The following is a 21,977-nucleotide window of genomic DNA, read 5'->3' as shown; positions in this document are numbered from 1 at the left end:
CTCTCCAAAGAAAGTTACTAAATATAGTTCAGTTTGTAGCTTCATGAAATGGGTTTTTCAATTGTAATTCATGTAGTGACTTTGAAATCATTGATGCAGGTCCACTTTAAAAGTGGTCAAATTCATCAACATTTTCACAACACTAGTATGGTAAACTAAAGAACATTGAGTCTCCATTCTATCCGCTGAGAACAGATCAATGCTTCACCGCTGATATGCTGCAGTCGATAAGGCAGTACTGCTAATAGTCTTTTACTGCTGCTGCCTTCTTACCGCCGGGTCCCATCCTCCCTGGACTATTTTCCGCCATCATCAGCTCTTAAATAAGGTATAAGTCACATAGAATGGAGCCTCTATCACACAGGGATGGATCACTGCAGCGATAACCCACGATTAGTTACACATATCAGGCTTTTATCACAGTAACCAAGTCCCCGCTTAACAGACTTTCAGTACATTTACTAACTACAGGAGGCCTTGAGACTTGGGGAAAAAAAACGGGGAATATGAGATTTAGAAAAGACTGAAATTATAATTTTAATAAACAGACATTGACAGACAAAATACTTAGAGACTCATTGGCTCAGAGACAAATACATCTAAAACATGGTTTATACCTGATATACAGAAGTCATGGACCTGAAAGTGTGTGATAGAAAAGGAACAGCGGCAAGAAAGGCAGAATATAATCAGAATGAATGAACAGAAAAACCCTAAAGTGCTATAGCTTTGCAATGACGCCAAGTCTGGGTTCTATAAGAACCCTTCAAGTCAGTCCTCAGTTCACAATGTATTCACACCAACAACAACAAAAATGTTTATATAAAAATAATAGTAAAACATTTACAAGTTCTAGCAAAATAGCATGAATTTTTTCCGTCTTGAAATAAGTTAAATATAAAAACATTGTGGTCTTGCAGAAGATAAAAACACAGTGGGCTTACTGTCCAAACAAAGCAGCCAATCACATTCATTGGGAGCTGGATCCTACCATGAGATCCACTCCTGTAACTCAAACTTCCATGAAAATCTCATTTTGACATGGATGTTCTATGGGTGGATCCAAAGTTAGAACGAAGCCCTAATTTGAGTCTTTAGGAAGTTGGGAGTGGTGTACACTGCAGTACACTGAGGGAGCGCTACAGGGAGCAGACCTCCAGGAACCTACACCTACAGCTTTTCTGTGGTGTGTCTGACGGCACTGGCGTCCCCCTGGCGGTCTGTCGTGTCCTGGGGGAACATGGTGCTGAACTGGGCCTGGCTCTCCTGCACCATCTTGTTAATGTGAGAGCTGTTCATGGCCCTGAGGCAGTGGGCTCTTACCAGGCCCGCCTGGCCCCCAGACAACACCCAGCTCTGGGCACACAGGTTGGGGTTGAAACGGACCTACAAAGAAGAGAAGGAGAACAGGGTGGGAACAGTCAGAGAACACAGATGATGGTTTAGGATTATTTACAGATGGCTCAGATGTTTGAAGCATGGTGTTTGAGACACCAGACATGTAGGTTTGATTCCTGCATGTGCAACTAACTGGATACAAATGAACATGTTATGTTTTATGTTCATGTCCTCAACTCAACAGTCACACATCCAAAACTAGAAAAATCCCTCTCCCAATAAAACATACATGACATGTTTAAAGGGAATCGGCAAGGATGAGGGAATAAGGTGAGCCTGTCAACCAATAAATAACAGTGCTTGTACTTGAGACAGTGGAGATTGAGTAAGTCTGCTGTTAAAACAACTGTCCAGTGAAAATCTGTCCAGTGAAAATTGTCATATTGTGTTAACTCATACCCATATTATGTTGTGGACTCATCCTATGCTGTTTTTGTAGCCCAAGCATAAATTGGAGAACACTTAAAAAATTAAAAAACACCTCAAAATTAGGATATCATCCTACTGAGGAGAACGAGCTGGCCAATCAGCGGTATACTCATGAATATTTCTTTATGACCAGTATACGCCCACACCATTCCAACACAGAAAGTACGCTTTTTAACATACTTATTAATCACAATTTTGGGGATGGAAAACTATTTAACTCATAGAGTAATTAAATTATAGGTTATATTTCATAGAAATCAGAGACACTGGACAGCTACTTTAACTCGACCAAATGCTCTCTGAAGCCATGGCTGCCATTACTTACTAAGCAAGTCAGTGAAGAACAAATTCTTATTTTACAATGACGGCCTACCCCGGCCAAACCCTCCCCTAACCCGGACGACGCCCGGGATCGAACCAGGGTCTGTAATGACACCTCTTGCACCGAGATGCAGCGCCTTAGACCGCAGTGCTATTCAGGAGCCCTGTTAAGAGAGGGCTAATGCACTCTGACATCAGCGTTGAGCTCCAATGCAACTCTTTACCCAGCTGATCAATTCCCAATCAGGAGATCTGCTCAATCCACAGCTTAATCCTGCCTGGCCAGCATCATTAGACTAGATAACAACACTACTGATATTTCTATTAGCACTAATCTAGAGTCACTGCCTGGCTCCATGACCAATCCATGGGCTGCTATCACTGTTATAGCATAGTGCCTCAATTGGAAATGTTTGTCAACGAGTCGCTGTGGCCCTCGAAAAGCGATTTCTGTGAATAACCAATAGTTCTAAGTTCAAATAGTTGCCTAAAACTTTTACTTTACTGAACATATGAGAAAGGCACAAGAAAATGCATTTCAAATAAGACTAAAGGCTCAGTGGTACAACAGGCTGGTTTAAGAAGTGACTTTGCCATGATGAATAGTGGCCTCCGGTTCTCCTCCGTGTCACCTGGGAGAATCCCACCCGTTTCCATCACTCCATAGTGAAACGACAGATCATCCCTATGGCACTCTTCTCCTCGCATCCCTCCAATCAAACCCGGGGTGACACATTCCTCATTTTACAGCTCATTACTTTCTGTCTTTATCGCTGCCTGGCCATCAGAGTCTCTCACTCTGTCCCAGCTGGGCCTAATGCAGACTGTGGGGGGGGGGGGGTTCTGATGATAACTTCCGTCAGAAGAGATCACATTCACACAGCTTTCAGCTTGGCTGCTCCAGCAAGTAAAAACATTAACTACGGAAGAGCTGCTGAAGGTGGAATGCAGTCAGAGAATCATGTTTTGTACTCTTAGACATACCTTAGTTAGTGAAGCCAAAGGCATTAGGTCCAGACACGGTCCCCCTTTGGCCTCTGCAACCTGCATGTGCTTCCACGGAGATCGGCTCTGGGCATTCTTAAACGTTCTCTGGAAGAGAAAGAGTTCAATCGTCTGATTACAAGCTAAAACACCACAAAACGGACACACCCAAATACAGAGCTATCAAACAATAGTCACTGTATCACAAATTAAGATGAATTTAGATATGCATTTTTTTTGACCATTTCTTCTATCTCTGTGTTGATGTTTTTTTATGTTCTTTTTATAAGAAACATTAATGTGTTGAAAATCCCAAATTGTTTGCATAGTCACTTACACACAGCTCTGACACACACACACTTACCCCACCAGACATGCCACCAGGGATCTTTTCACAGTCCCCAAATCCAGAACAAAATCAAGAAAGCGTACAGTATTATATAGAGCCCTTATTGCATGGAACTCCCAACTCATATGGCTCAAATGACCAGCAAACCTGGTTTCAAAAAACAGATAAAGCAACACCTCACGGCACAACGCCTCTCCCCTATTGGACCTAGATAGTTTGTGTGTATGCATTGATATGTAGGCTAAGTGTGCCTTTAAAAAAAAATTATGTAGTTCTGTCCTTGTCTATTGATGTTCTGTATTATGTCATTCTGTATTATGTTTCATGTTTTGTGTGGAACCCAGGAAGAGCAGATGCTGCTTTTGCAACAGCCAATGGGGATCCTAATAAAATACCAAATGCTCCTCATCTCCACTGACCTATGCTGTAGCAGTGGCCCATGGTAAAATGCCACAGCCCTCTGAACCCTCAAAGAGTCAACCCTAGCATGTTGTTTCCCACACTGGACAGCCAGGGAGACAGATTGAGGCCAAGAGAGCGCTTCTCTCAGGGGTTGAGTAAGTGGAGCGTTATGTCAAGCAGCAAGAATAAACTCCACTGCCCTGGCCATGACATCCCCCGCCCCTCCCTCCCTAACAAAAGGCCCTAGTCAGGTGACATACGTCAAAGGTAAGTGGGCCGTGGCCCGATGGGTAATGGACGTGCTTAGGCCACGGCGACTCGGGGTGGTGTGTGTGCAGGGCAGTGACAGGGCCGGTGGAGCGGAAGGCAGGGGAACAGATGGAGGAGCCCTAGAGAGGAGCGGTGGCGAGGGAGAGGGGGAAGGAGGGTGCGGTATAAATTAATGAAGGGTGCAACACTTAATCAAGTCCTAACCCAGGAGTCGGCCGTCGCTAAGGGCCACAACTAGGTGCACTTCTGGGTTGTTGTAGAAACCGACGGCACCAGCGTGTGAGCAGGGATGGCGTTTTGCAGATGCGCCCTGGGCCCTTCGGTTCCCCCAGGTGTGTCAGATACAACACATCTAATAAACCTATTGGGTCTAGCAGACCACATGTGCTCTGTGCATAAACACACCGGGCAGGTTTATATCATCAGATGCTCATGGACTGCAGTCTGGTCCTGACACACAAACACACAATCCCCTACAATGCAGAGCTCAGGCAGTCTTGTGCTTAGAGAGATTTAACACACTCAAACAGCCGAATGTGTTTGTGCGTAAACATCTCCTTCCTCTGTATTAACCCTAACCCACCATGTCCATGTCGTGGTAGTGGAGGTAGTACTTCTGGGCTGTCTCTCTGTAGGTCTGAGGTGTATGATGGGATGTTCCGTTACTGGTGGAACCACTTCCTTTCTCTCCAACTCCTCCCTCATTCTCCTCAACTTCTTCTTTCAATTGGACCATTTCGGTTCTGAACACCGGCTGAAAGAATAGAACAAATGTGATTGAAGAGAAAAGATGGACCCATTTCGATTAACATTCATACTGCAGTCTTTAATGTGTAAGTCAATGTCATGAAATATGTGTATAATTAAGTAATAAGGCACCTCGGGGGTTTACGGTATATGGCCAATATTCTACGGCACGACACAACGCGGAATGCCTGATACAGCCCTTAGCCCCCCGAGGTGCCTTAGGTGCTATTATAAACTGGTTACCAACATAATTAGAACAGTAAAAATATATGTTTGGTCATACCTGTGGTATACTGTCTGATATAAAACGGCTTTCAGCCAAATCTGCATTCAGGGCTAGAACCACCCGGTTGGTAATGGCGACTTTAGAAATGCTAATTTTGGAGATATCTGTGTGTGGTGCGAGGCCGGCCTGGACAGGGTACTTACGAATCTGCGATCGATGGATCGTTTGAGGTAGCAGGGGTTGTTGAACAGGTTGGGTATTAGGACCATGATCACGTCTCCCACCGAGTCCGCCGTCACAGCTGTGTTCAGCCAATCAGAGATCGACAGGCTCTGCAGAAATACCAAGATGGACCAATCAACACGAGGAAGGGGGTTGGACCAAGAAATGGTGTGCAGCCCAAAAATCCTCTCAACCCCTCGTCCCTCTACACTAAAACAGATATGAAAGGATTTGAGAGGTATAAGCAGTCTACAGAAGTGAATAGTGGTAGGGACTACAGTGGAATTGGTTTCTGTCCCAGTTTCCCCACCTACCCACATGGTCCCTTTCCGTGGCACCAGAAAGAGTGGCTTGAAGCCCAGATACCCTGAGTCAAAGTAATTGAGTCCATGTTGGCCAAACCTGAAGGAGGACACGAAAAATTAAACAGGTCCCCTGACAAAACAGACCAAAAACAAAGCGCGATACAATAGAACACCCTTCACAAGCACAAGGTATTGATTACACAAGACAGGGGAATGATGGGAATAGGAGACGACAATGGAGAGGTAAGATGTCGATTGAATTGGAAGGAGGAGAGGAGAGAGGGACTCACGTGGCGTAGGTGCTCTCCTGAGAGATGAAGACTCCAGCCCAGTGCAGGGGCCAGGCCGCCTCGGTGGAGAGGAAGCGCTTGAAGGACTGGCAGGGCTCCCAGGTCCTCCTCAGGTCCCACATCTTCACCAGCCTGTCATCACCCGCCGTCACCATGAGGTCTCTAGGAGGAAGGGCAGAGGAGAGGGAGGAGAGAGGAGACGAGATGAGAGGAGGGGATAAGGAGAGGAAAGAACAGCAGGAGGGAGGACAGGGAAGACAGCGGAGCTGATGGAGAGTAGAAAAGGCAGAGAGAAGATGGCAGACAGTCTCACCACAAAAGAGAGGGAAATGGAGGTGGAAGAAACGTGGGAGGGGACAGCTCCAGTCAGCCAGCCCAGTGTCCTGTACAGTAGCTCTTCATTATCCCTCATTAAAACCCAGCCAGCCAGCCAGATAATATGGATGCCTGCAGTCTGTCCCCTACCAAACAACCCAGCGGGGCCCCCCCGAGTGTCTCCATAACGCCAGCCCATAGACTGGAGAATAACCCGCTGCTACGGTGTATCAATGTTGCACGCTAACCCGTGACTCATGATACTGCTGCAGATCTTTACAGCTTTCTAATAAACCTGGTTTAGAAGCCGCTGGTGGTTGTTCAGTATGCAGCCGACTGAGGAGTGAAATAAGAGGAACACCTTGCCGTCATACTCTACTAGGTAGCCAATTTGATTTCTCTGCTCTGTTACACAGGAGATGCATGGCCTGGGAGGCTACGCTTCTTCTACACCTTACTACAGGGCGGTGCTAATGAGAGGGAGGGGTAGGCACTGCCAGTAAACTGAGTGGTATTGTTTGGGACCAGACCAGGGGTAGATCCCATCCCTTTCGTCCATGATAGGTGTGAAACTTCCAGAGGCTGTCTTGTATGGCGGATTTCTGGAGCTCAGTTTGTGTGCTGCCACTGCCTTCATGAGACTATATGACCAGGATCGTAGGCCCCTGGCCAAAAGGACGTACCCTCTAGAGTCTATACCCGACATAGCATCTGGAGTGGGGCAGGATTGACAGCTGTGTGCCCCTCTCCCCTCCCTACCTCCACCCTCACACGTCGATATGTTTACACGAGTCGCGACATCACAGAGCGTAACATCTTCCTTCCCCTCCTCTCTGCCTGCAGATCCACCATTGGTGTACCTCTCCGCTCCCCCTCCATCCTCCAATAATGGGAATGTGTTTTAGCAGAGAGAGTGTTTATTAGAAATCCGGAGAGGTAGCGAGATGCGACGTGAGCTTTACACTTGGCTTCATCCACCACCCACTGTTCCTGCTCTCCCTTCCTCCCTCCCTCCCTGACCCAGCCAGCTAGGAAAACCAACTTTGCTGCTTACCTTCCAGCAGACTCAGACAGCCGCATGGCGCAGCGCGGAGCTCACTGCCAAAAGGTCACTGCTTATTACATCCTACATGCTCAGAATGGTAATGGTGGCTCTGGTCTCTGAGCTTGATGCAGTCTCATACTACGGATTGAAGTCATACTGCATGGTGTTTTTTCCTACAGCTTTGGTGCAGTTGGTCGTGATGCTGAGCTTTCAGAACCTAGTGGTTGGAGACGGGCCCTTGAATCCTCCGCTCTGATCGGCTGCTTACCTGGATGCGTGGCAGAAACTGAGGGCGCGGGTGGCGTTGTCATGGGCGATGAAGCAGTGGTAGGGGTAGAGGGTGAAGGAGCGGTCTGGAGCACGCACCCGCTGCAGAATAGACTTACTGGACAGGTTCCACAGGGCCACCGTACCTGCAGGGGGAAGACAGCAGGACATGGATATGAGTCTGTGGGGTAGAGTCTGTAGGCTCAAGAACAAGGGCAACGGTGACAGTCACACCACAGGACGCCCGTTTCACAGGTGACACCTCATTGGCATCCTGGACTATGATGTGTTGTCGTCATACCATCATAGAAGCCAGCAGCCAGGATATTGTGAGGTTTGACAGGCAGCCAGTCCATGGAGAGAACCTGGTTATTCTTTTCATCGTGGTTGGTCTTGAAGGAGCCCCGCTTCAGAGTGATCACACCCTGTACCTACACACACACACGGACAAATGACAATTAGATTTGTACACACCAGCAGGACAAGCATCTCAAAAGATTTCAAATAAAACATTTTGTGTGTGGACAGTGTTTTCTCTTTCTCATAATTGCTGAGAGTTGAAGATGGGCTAAATTAAAATGCTTTTCTACGAAGAGGTGAGATCAGATATTAGCCTACCTGGCAGATCATCAGTGTTGGGCAGGCTCCACCTATTGGGAAACACATGAATATTATTTATAAACTCATTGATTATTAATGGGAACTCAATACATGAACACAGATTTATTACGGATTGTAATTTAACAAACTGGGCTGTGGAGTGTGAACACACACTTAAATCAACAATCTCATTCACCCTGCGATCAGTGCAGTCAGACAACACAGACAAGGAGCTGAGCAATCACAGTCCCTCTCCAAAGACAGTATGGTGTTAAAAACCGTCAGAATCCCAGGCCATGTCTATCTGCTCTGCGAGATTTATTTTACCTTTATTTAACTAGGCAAGTCAGTTAGGAACAAATTCTTATTTTCAATGACGGCCTAGGAACAGTGGGTTAACTGCCTGCTCAGGAGCAGAACAACAGATTTGTACCTTGTCAGCTCAGGGATATGAACTTGCAACCTTTAAGTTACTAGTCCAATGCTCTAACCACTAGGCTACCCTGCCACCCCAGATGGATGTGTCCCGGGGCCATTCAATCACTGACTGGACATGGCACTGACTGTCCATCTGACTACTGTTTTTCAATAGAAGCAGACACTCAAGAGTCTGAACCTTCTTCTCCTGGCATTACACCAGATCTGACTGGCCACTCTGCTGGCCCAGACACAGAGAACCAGTCTCCTTCCCTGGATGTGTCTGAGATCTGGCTACTGTTAGGATCCTGCGTCTGTCGGTCTATTAGCTCAGCCACTTAAACTAGCCTGATACCGAGGCATTTGTGGCTGAAGATGTATTTATTTATTACAAAAGGCTGTAATAACAACATGGCGTTGGAATATGTACAATACTGGAATGTTCACAACACTTTATATCTAACAGGAGGCATACGGCAAAGGTTGGGTGTCTGACAGAGTAGTGTTAGTCTGTGGAGGATTTCAGGTCCAGCTACCTCTCCTGTGGTCTCATTCCTCTCTAACCCACCTCTTCCACCCCCTACAGGTCGATGGGGGTCGATACAGCATCACGCCTCACTGCCCCCCCCCCACCCAATCTTCGACCCCCTCCACCCAAACACAGAAGCCTCCCTTCCCCATAGGCTGATTGAGGCCTGTGTGAGTGACAGGTTTGGGGGAGAAAGGTGTCGGGTACTAGGCTGAAATTCATGGCTTCCAACACTAACAACTGCGTAGCGATGCATCTTCTTTGTCATTTCAATTATAGATCCTTGTCTGATGGAACGAGCTAGTAAATTATCTTCATTGAGCAAGGAGGAGATAGGCCCTTTTTGTTTTACCCGGCAGGTTTTTTACGGGCACCAAAAGCTATTTGTAATTATCTGCCCCAAACAGTCTCGCAGATAGTGAGCGCACACGCACAAGCATCTGATCCCTTAACCCTGTCACTTCTGAACAGAGACCAGGCTGGCTCACATTAATGCTAAATTACAGCGACGGCATTACAGAATGGGTATTTGATGATCTAATTTGCATTTCATCCAGCCGATGTGGCGCGTTTTCTATCAGTCTGTTAAAAGCCCCCCCCCCCATCTCTCTAGCTCCATGGCTAAATGTAGACAACTCACTACATTACCTCTCCTAGCCTCACACCCGGCCCTCCAGAAAGGCAGCACAAGGTGCCCTAAATGTCACTCGTCACAGGTGTGGCTGTCCCGTCCTGCTGTGACTCTGAGGGTTTCATAGTTCAGTGTAGTGACCCAGCTCTCCCAGACTAGCTCTTGGCAGGACATGAAGAACAACTAGCCAGGGCCCAGCGTTCCCTCTCAACAGTCCAAAAACCGAAATGTAACTTCTCAGGGCACTGACCATAAACTGTAACCTTTCATCCCCCAGCTCGGAAACCTGGGGGATGGGGAGAGGCTGCTGTGGAACTGTGTACAATGGGGCATGACAACAATTAACTGATAGAAAGGGCACTAAAAGAGGAAAAGAACAGTCAGTGATTTTGGGCTCTGAAAAAAAAAAACAATGCTGCATCCACAAACTGCTCAAAAGGAGCACCGTAAAATTTGGCCCCAACCTGATATACTGAAGGGAGCATTCTGACCCCATAGTGAATGACTCCAGCTTTCTGAACTGCCTGTATAGGGCCGACAGACACTTACAAGCTGTGACTCTATAAATATAAAACCTTTGAGGCAGAGTGATAAATTAAGACCGGTGCTATAGAAAGAACAAGGCTAAAAACGCAAGGTCCTGACGCTATACAGGTCCATGAATCAGACCCTCTCTGCAGTGCTGCTCTTATCTCCTGGAGTGAGCCCTGCCCTGCCTGGCTGGCTACCCTGTGTCTGTGTGTCATATATATATATAGGCATATGTGCAGTTATGAGTGTATGAGTGTATCCTGCTGATATGGTTCATTTGGTTTTGCTTTGAAAAACATTCAAGTTAACTTCAAATTGGCACAACTATGAGGGATGCAGCAGGTATTTTCTAGTGTAAATGATGGATGGGCCAGATAAACATCATCAACCTAATGACCATAGTCTTTATCACATCACCCCCAAGGCTGTTGAGCCTCATAGGGGAGGAGACTGTATGGCAGGTAGCCAAGCGGTTAGAGAAGCGAGTCAACAACTGGAGGGTAGCCAGTTCGAATCCCGAGTCACATGGGAAAAGTCTGTTGGGGAGTGAGCTGTCAACCGGATGGTTGCTGCTATCAAATCATGACAGCGCCCAGCATGGCACCTCTCCAAAACAACTTGTATCTGTATGCATATGCATTTGACCAATGTTGTGAGCTTAATCTTAACAGGACAGTGTAGTGCCATCTGTAAGAGATACAGCAAAACACTCAGACATTTACCTCTCCAATGCTACGTCAAGTCACTCCTTACAGTCTATGGTATATAATAAACTGGGTGGCTCGAGCCCTGAATGCTGATTGGCTGACAGCCGTGATATATTAGACTGTATACCACGGGTATGAGAAAACATGTATTTTAACTGCTCTAATTACATTGGTAACCAGTTTATAATAGCAAAAGGTTACTGGTCTAATTACATTGTTAAACCATTTAGAATACAATTAAGGCACCTTATCGGCTTATATATATTTTTTTTAAATTTAACTAGGCAAGTCAGTTAAGAACAAATTCTTATTTACAATGACGGCCTACCAGGGAACAGTTACCTGCCATGTTCAGGGGCAGAACGACAGATTTTTACCTTGTCAACTCGGGGATTCGATCCAGCACCCTTTTGGTTACTGGCCCAATGCTCTAACCACTAGGCTACCTGCTGGTTACTGGCCCAATGCTCTAACCACTAGGCTACCTGCCGCCTCTTATGGCCAATATACCACGGCTAAGGGCTGTATCCAGGCGCTCCGCCTTGCGTTAGCTGTGGTATATTATTGCTTAGTTATACATTGTAACCATATTATACAGCTGATCTATCGGTATCTGTTTTAACTGCCAAGCGCTCACTGTTGCTACACACTACTAAAACGTCTACAGCTCCAGTCACTGAGGTGTAAAAGTCTTCAGAATTAGAATGTTGTGGGTTAAGTCCTTTCATCTTTAAAACCCTGTGAATCCATTATGATGGGAGTGGATATCGATGTCTCATTAAAAGTATGCGCCTCATGATAAACCAGAGAAAGACTGCCTCTCTCATTGAAGCCACGGAAGGTCATGGCAGACCGCAGTACTGCAGGTATTGTTATCAGAAAACAGGATCCCTGTCCTCCCGGGTGGCGCAGTGGTTAAGGGCGCTTGCTGTGCCACCAGAGACTCCGGGTTCGCGCCCAGGCTCTGTCGTAACCGGCCGCGACCGGGAGGTCCGTGGGGCGACGCACAATTGGCCTAGCGTCGTCCGGGTTAGGGAGGGGTTGCTGGTAGGGATATCCTTGGCTCATCGCGCACCAGCGACTCCTGTGGCTGGCCGGCGCAGTGTGCGCTAACCAAGGTTGCCAGGTGCACGGTGTTTCCTCCAACACATTGGTGCGGCTGGCTTCTGGGTTGGATGCGCGCTGTGTTAAGAAGCAGTGCGGCTTGGTTGGGTTGTGTATCGGAGGACGCATGACTTTCGACCTTTGTCTCTCCCGAGCCCGTACAGGAGTTGTAGCATTGAGACAAGATAGTAGCTACTAAACAATTGGATACCACGAAATTGGGGAGAAAAATTCAACAAAAGAAAAAAAAGAAAAGAAAACAGGATCCCCTAGCTTTAGGACACAACATTGGGAGTCTGTGTATTGGTTGGGCATTGTTCTGGTGTTTGGTGACGGAAAATAACCATACCACAATATAGCCGGTTTCACACAAAAAAAACGTTTCCTACAAAGAAAAGCACATGTGTAACTTCTAGGAACGTCAGAATACAACTTTTGTCTGAACCGCAACATATTGCTGCTAAATTAGACAGCTGGCTGCTATTAGAACACGCACTTCAAGCGAGACTTCCTACAACGAAATCTACCACTGTTTACACAGTAGGACTATGGTGTTTAAGCAAATGGGAAAAGTGCCATTTTTATGCTTAATCTTCGTGTAAATAAAACACACTTTTAGAAGACAATCACCTTCAACTCAAGTTACTCAATGAGGGGGCATCCCTGAGCTAGCCTGCCACGTCACTTCCTGGAGTTCAAACTGCCTGGATTTAATTTGGCTTTAATTCGCTATGGAGTCTTCACAATGAATGGTGTCACGTGATCCATGGCTTTGTCCATTCATATATAGGTCACTGTGATAAACGCACTGTAATGCAGAGTTTGATACTGCTATGTCGATGGCACGTTGGAGTGCATTACCTTGTAAACAGATTTGTACACTCCAGTACAATGTGAAAGAAGGGGAAATGGGAGCACTTACTGCCAGACTGTAAGAGAGCTGAATCCGTGAAGGATGACTCCAGGCAAGCAACTCTCTCTTTTTTCTCTCACCCTGTCTGCCCCTATACACCCTACCATCCCCTCCATTCCTTCTATCACCTCCCTCCATCTCTCTCTCGACCTACTGCAGAGATGAATAGAAGGATGAGCACACGCTCACACAAACATACGGAAGCAAAAGGACACACAGTGTTGGTTGTCTGAGGATGCAGTGTTCGTGGTGTGGACAGTCCATGCATCAGCAGAACAATGGGAGAATAATGCAGTGGGGGGGAGGGGGGGGGAGCCCAGCCCCAGCCCCAGCAGAGGGACTATTAACTTGGTCAAAGATCATGTGATCCCAAGGGAGATTTGGAGAGTCAGGAAGAGGGGGACAGAAATGTGTAGGGCCATACAAGGAAAATTAAAACATGCGCTCAGACACGAAAACATATACACACACACACGCACACCTATTACGGAAGATAGATATAGATTTTTATGGTAAATATCCTAAGGCATATGATTTAATAATAACATGATGTTTATGTGCCCTTACATAAAAAAATAACAAAAATGAAGTGAATATGTACTTATGTGACTTGGCAACAAAAAAAAATGGCCACTTCAATGAGCAGCATGAAAACGGATTTTATAAAGACTGTTCTGCAGGACCAAGTTCAGGCTGTTGAATGACAATACTGCTCCCTTCTGGAACAGCACATACAACCACAACACCAGAGTAGGTTCGATTCCGACACGGATTACTGTTATAATATATCTATCACAAATGACTAATATATGTCTTAATTGTCAGTTGCTTTGGTCCTATCGTGTGTTAATGTGGAACTGACAGCGTTTTAGCAACATTAAATCTTCTATTCTATGCCTTTTTAAATATTTTTTACAAGCGATCATTTTCACATTTCATAGAATGTTTGGGAATGACAGAGTAAGTCATTAGTGAAAATTCTATAGCTATATATATATAGTGACTATGGATAGATGATAAACAGCGAGTATCAGCAGTGTGGAAACAAAGGGGGGGGGGTCAATGTAAATACAGTGCCTTGCGAAAGTATTCGGCCCCCGAATGTTCAGGAGTCTTACGGCTTGGGGGTAGAAGCTGTTAAGGAGCATTTTGGACCTCGACTTGGTGCTCCGGTACCGCTTGCCGCGTGGTAGTAGAGAGAGCAGTCTATGACTTGGGTGACTGGAGTCGACAAGTTGACAAATTTTTGGGCCTTCCTCTGACAACGCCTAGTATATACAGTACCAGTCAAAAGTTTGGACACACCTACTCATTCAAGGGTTTTTCATTAGTGTTAAACAAATCAAAATATATTTCATATTTCAGATTCTTCAAAGTAGCCACCCTTTGCCTTGATGACAGCTTTGCTTGCTCCGTGCCAAATCTTTTCAGTCTCCTGAGGGGGAAAAGGTGTTGGCGTGCCCTCTTCATGACTGTCTTGGTATGTTTGGACCATGATAGTTTGTTGGTGATGTGGACATCAAAGAACTTGAAACTCTCAACTCACTCCACTACAGCCCGTAGATGTTAATGGGGGCATGTTCAGCCCTCCTTTTCCTGTAGTCCACAATCAGCTCCTTTGTCTTGTTCACATTGAACGAGAGGTTGTTGTCATGGCACCACACTGCCAGGTCTCTGACCTCCTCCCTATAGGCTGTCTCATCGTTGTCGGTGATCAGGCCTACCACTGTTGTGTCGTCTGCAAACTTAATGATGGTGTTGGAGTCGTGCTTGGCCACGCATTCATGAGTGAATAGGGAGTACAGGAGGGGACTAAACAAGCACCCCTAAGGGGCAAGAATACGCGTGGCAGATGTGTTGTGCCTACCCTCTACACAGACCGGTGCACCATAGCCAATCAGAGCTGCAGTAGGCCTTTATGCCAATAAGCCATTTGCCACAAGGCAGTGTTGCCCAAAATATTTTGTGAGTATTCAGACTCTTCCAGTGACTTTTTTGGTAAACGATTCTAGTGACAAATTCAGCTGCTTACACAGGCCCTACTGTGTGTTTACAGGCAGCAGCAACAGCGCGACTTTAGATCGGTAGAAAGCATTTTCCAAAAGGCACAAAATACACCTGAATGCAAATATATAAATACCACGTTTTGGGAACTTTACAGTCCTATTGATCAAATCAAAGTTTATTTGTCACATGCGCCGAATACAACCTTACAGTAAAATGCTTACTTACAAGATCTAACCAATAGTGAAAAAAAGGTATTAGGTGAACAATAGGTAAGTAAAGAAATAAAACAACAGTAAAAAGACAGGCTATATACAGTAGCGATGCTATAAAAGTAGCAAGACTACATACAGACACCGGTTAGTCAGGCTGATTGAGGTAGTATGTACATGTAGATATGGTTAAAGTGACTATGCTTATATGATGAACAGAGAGTAGCAGTACCGTAAAGAGGGGTTGGCGGGTGGCGGGACACAACGCAGACAACCCGGTTAGCCAATGTGCGGGAGCACTGGTTGGTCGGGCCAATTGAGGTAGTAATGTATGTATGAACGAATAAATGAATGTATAGTTAAAGTGACTGTGCATATATGATAAACAGAGAGTAGCAGCAGCGTAAAATAGGGGTTGGGGGGGGGGGGAGACACACAATGCAAATAGTCCGGGTAGCCATTTGATTACCTGTTCAGGAGTCGTGTGGCTTGGGGGTAAAAACTGTTGAGAAGCCTTTTTGTCCTAGACTTGGCACTCCGGTACCGCTTGCCATGCGGTAGTAGAGAGAACAGTCTATGACTGGGGTGGCTAGGGTATTTGACAATTTTTAGGGCCTTCCTCTGACACCGCCTGGTGTAGAGGTCCTGGATGGCAGGCAGCTTAGCTCCAGTGATGTACTGGGCCGTACGCACTACCCTCTGTAGTGCCTTGCGGTCGAAGGCCAAGCAATTGCTGTACCAGGCAGTGAAGCAACCAGTGTTGGAGCTGTAAAACCTTTTGCGGATCTGAGGACCCATGCCAAATCTTTTTAGTTTCCTGAGGGGGAATAGGCCCTCTTCACGACTGTCTTGGTGTGTTTGGACCATGCTAGTTTGTTGGTGATGTGGACATCAAGGAACTTGAAGCTCTCAACTACAGCCCCGTTGATGAGAATGGGGGCGTACTCGGTCCTCCTTTTCCTGTAGTCCACAATCATCTCCTTAGTCTTGGTTACGTTAAGGGATAGGTTGTTATTCTGGCACCACCCAGCCAGGCCTCTGACCTCCTGCCTATAGGCTGTCTCTTCGTTGTCAGTGATCAGGCCTACCACTGTTGTTTCGTCTGCAAACTTAATGATGGTGTTGGAGTCGTGCCTGGTCATGCAGTCGTGGGTGAACAGGGTGTACAGGAGGGGACTGAGCACGCACCCCTGGGGGGCTCCAGTGTTGAGGATCAGCGTGGCAGATATGTTGCTACCTACCCTCACCACCTGGGGGCGACCCGTCAGGAAGTCCAGGATCCAGTTGCAGAGGGAGGTGTTTAGTCCCAGGATCCGTCTGGCCCTGTAGCCTTGTGTATGTTGACCTGTTTCAAGGTCTTACTCACGTCGGCTACAGAGAGCGTGATCCCACAGTCGTTCGGAACAGCTGATGCTCTCATGCATGCCTCAGTGTTGCTTGCCTCGAAGTGAGCATAGAAGTGATTTAGTTCGTGCTATGCTTCCCTTTGTAGTCTGTAATAGTTTACAAGCCCTGCCACATAAGACAGGCGTCAGAGCCGGTGTAGTATGACTCAATCTTAGCCCTGTATCGACGCTTTGCTTGTTTGATGGTTCGTCGCAGGCATAGACAACCATGAAAAGGTAGGCTCTCTCCCTCAGTTGCCTATGCACAAGATCAACAACTAATGCTAGCCAGAGCGAGATGAGCTAAAATCTAACAAGGGAACAGTAGATGAACCCTCAAACATTTTCAGCTTGTAGTTGGTCGTACAAATTCCACTGATAAACGATGGGGAGTAGTATCCTGCTCGTTCTTCGGCAGCTTGCCTGCCAATGCATGCTTGTCCCAACCCACGTTTTGACAACTGAATGGGAACTTGCCTGCCTGTCCACCCATTTGATCGATGCCAAATAGAATAAACTGGGAATTAGATTTTTTTTGTTAAACTTATAGTATGATTGTCTGTTTGTTTCATATCTGCAATGTAGTTAAAACGCTGTCAGTTCCACTTTAAACGAGCATGCTAACCTTTAGCGGTGTGTTTCCTGCGGGCCATTAGTGTGTCGGGGTGAGGCAGGCTGTAGATAGTGATGTGACCATCTGATGTGGAGGCAGCCAGGAGACCCAGTCTGGGCATATGAGGGGCCTGCCAGAGAGAGAGGAGAGAAGGAAAGAGAGAGACAAAGAGAGAGGGACAGAGGGAGTCGTACATTTTTCTATTTTTTGCGTGTGTTTTATACAGTTCTCTTTTACAGTCATGTGGAGCCATTATGCATTACTGACATTACTGATGTTGATTTAACACATCAGTATTTCTGTGTGCTGCTGTTCCTACCTTCCTGTTAGTGGTGGGCAGCTCCCAGGCTCCTCCTGGACACCACTTCAGGTTCCACACAAAGCCTTTATCCTGGGCAATACCATAGGCCAGCCGTGGAGAGGACTGGGGACTGGGGAGAGATGAGGAGGGTGAGAGTGAAGGGATGGAGCAGAGAGATGTTGGGGGGGATATAGCCCAGAGAAAGGTAGAAAGATCAAGACGATTGTAGCGGTAGATAGAGAAAGACTGATATTACACTGATCCCCATTAGCTGGCCATTGCCATGGTTCCTACCTGGTGTTGTACTGGAGTTGTCCCAGGTCCCAAATCTGGATGAGTCCAGGTTTGGTGTACAACTCGTTCATCCTGTGTTGGTCGTCCAGGTTCCTGTGGCAGTAGATGGCAGCGTACTGGCTGGCAGGGGCGCCATCGGGGGAGGGGCACCAGTCCATGGCCCACACCGGCCCGCCCGTATAGAATAGCATGTCCCAGCGCTCAGGGTGGGGTGGCAGGCACTCAAACCTGGACAATAAACAATAGTAAGATACTTATATATATATATATATATATATATATACACATATCTCAAGGCCTTGATCAAGACCTTGGTGTTGCAAGCACAACTGCAAATTGCGCTACAAAGGATCTACCTCTTCATTCTGTGCAGAGGAGTCTCCTCCCTGATGCCCTCTCTTGAGAAGGTGAAGGCTGTTGACATCATCTCCTGCGGTAGATACTTCTCAGCCTCACTGGGAGGGGAAACGCATACCAAACATTTGATGTATTCCTGGGTTACTCGGTATGTGAGATGCATGTAATATTTTTCCCTGGAAGATCAAGTATAATGTAATAATCAAATTTGTAATGATATTTCTACCTGTCCGACAAGCAATGCCAATCCTTCTCTGAAGGCATCCACTCAGCAAAGACCCATTCGTTACAGTGTTCATCACGGCTGTCAAACACACAGAAAGAGCCAGGACCAAAGACCCAGGAGTGAATAATGTAATGCATTGAGCACCCCCTACTGGCAGTAAGCAATAAAACCTAGTTTTTTTTTTTTATTGCTACATAGAAGACAGGTGAGCAACTTACAAGGTCTTGGTGGTTTTGGTGCACATCCAGATGGGTCCCATCATGTTGTTGGACAGTCCATTGGGGGAATTACCATGGTATCGAACTTGACTTGACTGAGTGACAAAAAAATAGAACATGACAACGGTAACACAAAAGTCTTAATTTAGCTTGTCATTGGTCTCAGCCTGTGGTCGCCTAGTGGGCAAAATCCCTCACAATATCTCTCTGTCTGCTAGTCCATTTATCACAATCTACTGTAAAAAATAAAAATGCCACTCACAAGACCTCTGGAAATGCGTCTGGATCTAAGGTCTTTCAGTGGTGTGTGCCTCTTCTCCAAGTCTAAGTCTTCTTGAGTATCTTCAGCCTCACTTTCCTCCTCGGTGTCTTGATTTTCTGGAACAAAGTCCACATCCTCTGCGGCGTTGTCACTGTCAAAATCAGGGGCCTTCCTCTTCTTGCCCTTGCCTCTGGTTCGTTTCTGGGGCTGGGTTGAGCTGGGGCTGGGGACTGGGCTAGACTCCCAGTCGTTCTTAGTACCATTGTCAGGTTGGTTGTATACCTCCTTGGCCAGGGTATGGAGGTACTGCAATGCACTGAGATGGAACAGAAACATACAACAATGGGTCAATTGAGCATGACCTTTTCCAAACTGAAATTGCCTTTGATATGAAGAGATAAAGTTTGATTTGATGGCCATTTCTGATTGTTTTATAATCATGACAATCAAACGTGGATGAGATATTGAAAAAGCATAGGGAGTCAAAGGTAGCTGTATAAAACACAGGCCAAACAAGAATAATACTACTGCTCATTCACTGAAATCCCCACTAATAGGCATACTGTATAGGATCATCTCGTTACCATCAAAGACTGCTTACTTGCTGTAACAGAATCAAAATGATGGGGGACTAGATGATGTCACATACGCTTTTGCTGCCCTCCGCTTGGGTCTGCCACTAGGGGTGGTTTCAGGCTCCTCTGGGGTCTCCCTCAGTTCCGGGACTGCAGGGGCGGGCGTGGAGTTGACCTGTGGTGTTTCCTTTTGTATCTTCTTGGCAGAGGTCTTCTTGGCAGGGATCTGTTTGATAAGCCCCTTGTCACTGTCTATGCTCGAGACCACTGGCTTTTTCTGTGGTGTCTTTTTGGCAGGTGTCTTTTTGGGGGGTTTCGGTTTTGGGGTCTTTTTATCAGGCTCCTGCTGGTCAGTTTCTGTGTTAGAGACTACGGATATTTTCAGGCCCATCTTTTTCCTTGGCTTTTTTGTTGAGTCAGGACATTGTACTATGCAGAAAAAATGTACCAAAATATAAAATCAGAGCAACAAAAGAGGCAAGTTGGTTTGCGTTATCATCTAGGCATATATTAGGCTACTGCTAGTACACAATATTAATAACCAGTTTATTTAAGTTCAGACACTCACGGTTGGTCGTGTCTGGTTCTCTCTGATATTTCGGATTAGGGACTCTTTTTCTCTGTAGACGATTTCCCGGGGTGGAAGATGGTACAGGAAGCTCTTCTGGAGGCACATCCTGGCCTGGGAAAACATAGGAACATGGTGGGGTCTGTACTCCACTACATGTAGTATGGAACGCAAAATTCCCTAAAAACACACCACTTTGATACAAATATGACAGGAAGTGACTGTTCTTGTAGTAGGTTAGGAGAACTTGCACAGCAGGTTAGGTGAATTATTGTTGCAGGTTAAGAGAATTAGGTCAAGGTTAGTTAAAGGGTTAGTGAAACGTCACTTCTGCTAATAGCTGTATTGAAGTGGCCTGTTTTTAGGGAGTCCTGGGACACTTCACTTTATTAAACAGTGTCACTCTCTCTCTGCTGCTTACCTTGTTCAGATGAAACACCGACAGCCTCCCCATTGGTGTCCTGTGGTTTTTCATGTGGATTGGTCTGCGCCTCTGCCTGAGGTTTTTTGTGTGGATCAGTCTGCTGCTCTGTCTCCTCTCCATGGGGTAAGCCCATGGATTCGCTACCCTGTTTGCCCAACTTCTGGGCAATGGTTGCCATCAACAGCCTAGACAACCTTACTGAGCAACGCTTTTGCGTCACAGGCAGAGTAGATAACTTTACTGAGCACCTCTTTGTCACAGGTAGCCTACACAACCTTACGGAGCACCAATTATCTGTCACAAGAAGCCTTGACAGCCTTACTGAGCACCTCTTCTTTATCACAGAAAGCCTAGACAAGTTTACTGAGCAACTCTTCTTGGTGAGAGGCAGCCTCAACAGCCTAACTGTGCAACTCTCTGTCACAGGCATACGTCCTACAGTATACCTGAGAGAGAGAGAGAGAGAGAGGGAGGGAGAGACTTCACCAGTTGAAACATGGGACAGTAGATACCGTAGTTTATTTGCAAATTTCACAGAATGACTGCAGTGTATATTGCATGATACAATTTCTTGCTAGTTAGCTAAACTGGCTATTGGCTAGTTAATCACACCACTCATATTTGGCAGATGACTCGAGGGCACATGTAGTAGCCAACTAGCCTACCCAAATGTGGGAGAATGGGCCACTGACTGATTTGCATTGACTGGTTGATTGATTCAAACCGATAATCGACTAAAAGTTGTAAAAAAAAACGGACAAATTGTTAGTGATGACAAAGCTAACGTTAGCGAACTAGACTTTTATGGCATAACTAGCTACAGTTGCTACTTACACACTTGCTACAGCAAGTTTATGTAGGAAGTGTCCGGCGTTAGCTAGTTAGCTAGCTAATGTCAATATGCTACACGATAGCTAGCTATGTAGCTACCTACTGTACATAGATTTTCTTGAGACGTCGGTCATAATACCGACTAGGACAGCGTCTGTGGTAAAAATGAGCTAACCGCGCAGACTTGTACAACACAAAAGACATCGGACATTTCTTCCAAGGGTCTATACTATCCCGTGGCTCATGGTTTGTAGACCTCGTTTCCCAGTTGGCCTGACTCGCGCCTCTACTCTAACCCCCGGTTCGAGTCCCCATGTCCGTGCCAATATGGTTAGGTTACGATGGAATACAGATATACGGTGACATAAATTAGAAACTATAGTTACCGATTAAACCTTCTTCAAAGTCCTTATTTCCGCCAACAGCAATAATAACGTACTTCATCTGTAATATTCTCAATCGGTATTCTGTAGAGCGTGGATCTAGCTGGAAGACCGCCTTATTTGTTGTGACGATATTGGCCGGTAGACTGCTGCCCCCTTCTGTTCGAAACTAAATATTGCCTTGGTGCATGGCTGCGGTACACCTTTCCTGCCACAGGTGGGGCCCGAAGTGCCGAAGTGGATACAACCAGAGCGCATTCAACACATGCAGGCATTAGTAGAACACTGTTTACTGTGTAAGGCAAGAAGGGCGAAAATGAGT

General features: G+C 46.2%; 1 protein-coding gene across 2 annotated transcripts; it reads right to left on the bottom strand.

Annotated features, from left to right (window-relative positions):
• Window positions 1–518: 518 nt before the first annotated feature.
• LOC139407156 (general transcription factor IIIC, polypeptide 2, beta) lies at window positions 519–21,798 on the bottom strand. 2 transcript variants are annotated; one of them, XM_071150650.1, is made up of 20 exons: window positions 21,659–21,798; window positions 20,439–20,887; window positions 20,018–20,131; window positions 19,524–19,878; window positions 18,875–19,190; window positions 18,613–18,707; window positions 18,395–18,472; window positions 18,168–18,266; window positions 17,812–18,039; window positions 17,536–17,647; window positions 17,229–17,346; window positions 8,189–8,220; window positions 7,872–8,001; window positions 7,572–7,716; window positions 5,944–6,105; window positions 5,663–5,750; window positions 5,330–5,458; window positions 4,737–4,907; window positions 3,133–3,240; window positions 519–1,386 (listed from the first exon to the last, which is right to left on the bottom strand). In XM_071150650.1, the coding sequence occupies exons 2-20, from the start codon at window positions 20,869–20,871 to the stop codon at window positions 1,171–1,173; spliced, it is 3,129 nt and encodes a 1,042-aa protein (XP_071006751.1). In that variant the 5' UTR covers window positions 20,872–20,887; window positions 21,659–21,798; the 3' UTR covers window positions 519–1,170. The 2 variants fall into 2 exon arrangements, with proteins under 2 accessions (XP_071006751.1, XP_071006750.1); XM_071150649.1 differs by having other exon boundaries at window positions 21,712–21,753.
• Window positions 21,799–21,977: the final 179 nt, after the last annotated feature.

Source organism: Oncorhynchus clarkii, chromosome 4 (genome assembly GCF_045791955.1).
Source record: "Oncorhynchus clarkii lewisi isolate Uvic-CL-2024 chromosome 4, UVic_Ocla_1.0, whole genome shotgun sequence".
NCBI lineage: Eukaryota > Metazoa > Chordata > Actinopteri > Salmoniformes > Salmonidae > Oncorhynchus > Oncorhynchus clarkii.
Note: the sequence above shows the minus strand (reverse complement) of the source record. Positions and strands in the feature narration are given on the sequence as shown.

Coding starts and splice junctions, on each gene's coding strand:
- LOC139407156 (XM_071150649.1), bottom strand. Junction 8,221..17,228: donor CAGGAAACACACCGCTAAAG/GTTAGCATGCTC, acceptor GTTTCCCAATAG/GTGGAGCCTGCCCAACACTG. Junction 5,751..5,943: donor CAGGAGAGCACCTACGCCAC/GTGAGTCCCTCT, acceptor GTCCTCCTTCAG/GTTTGGCCAACATGGACTCA.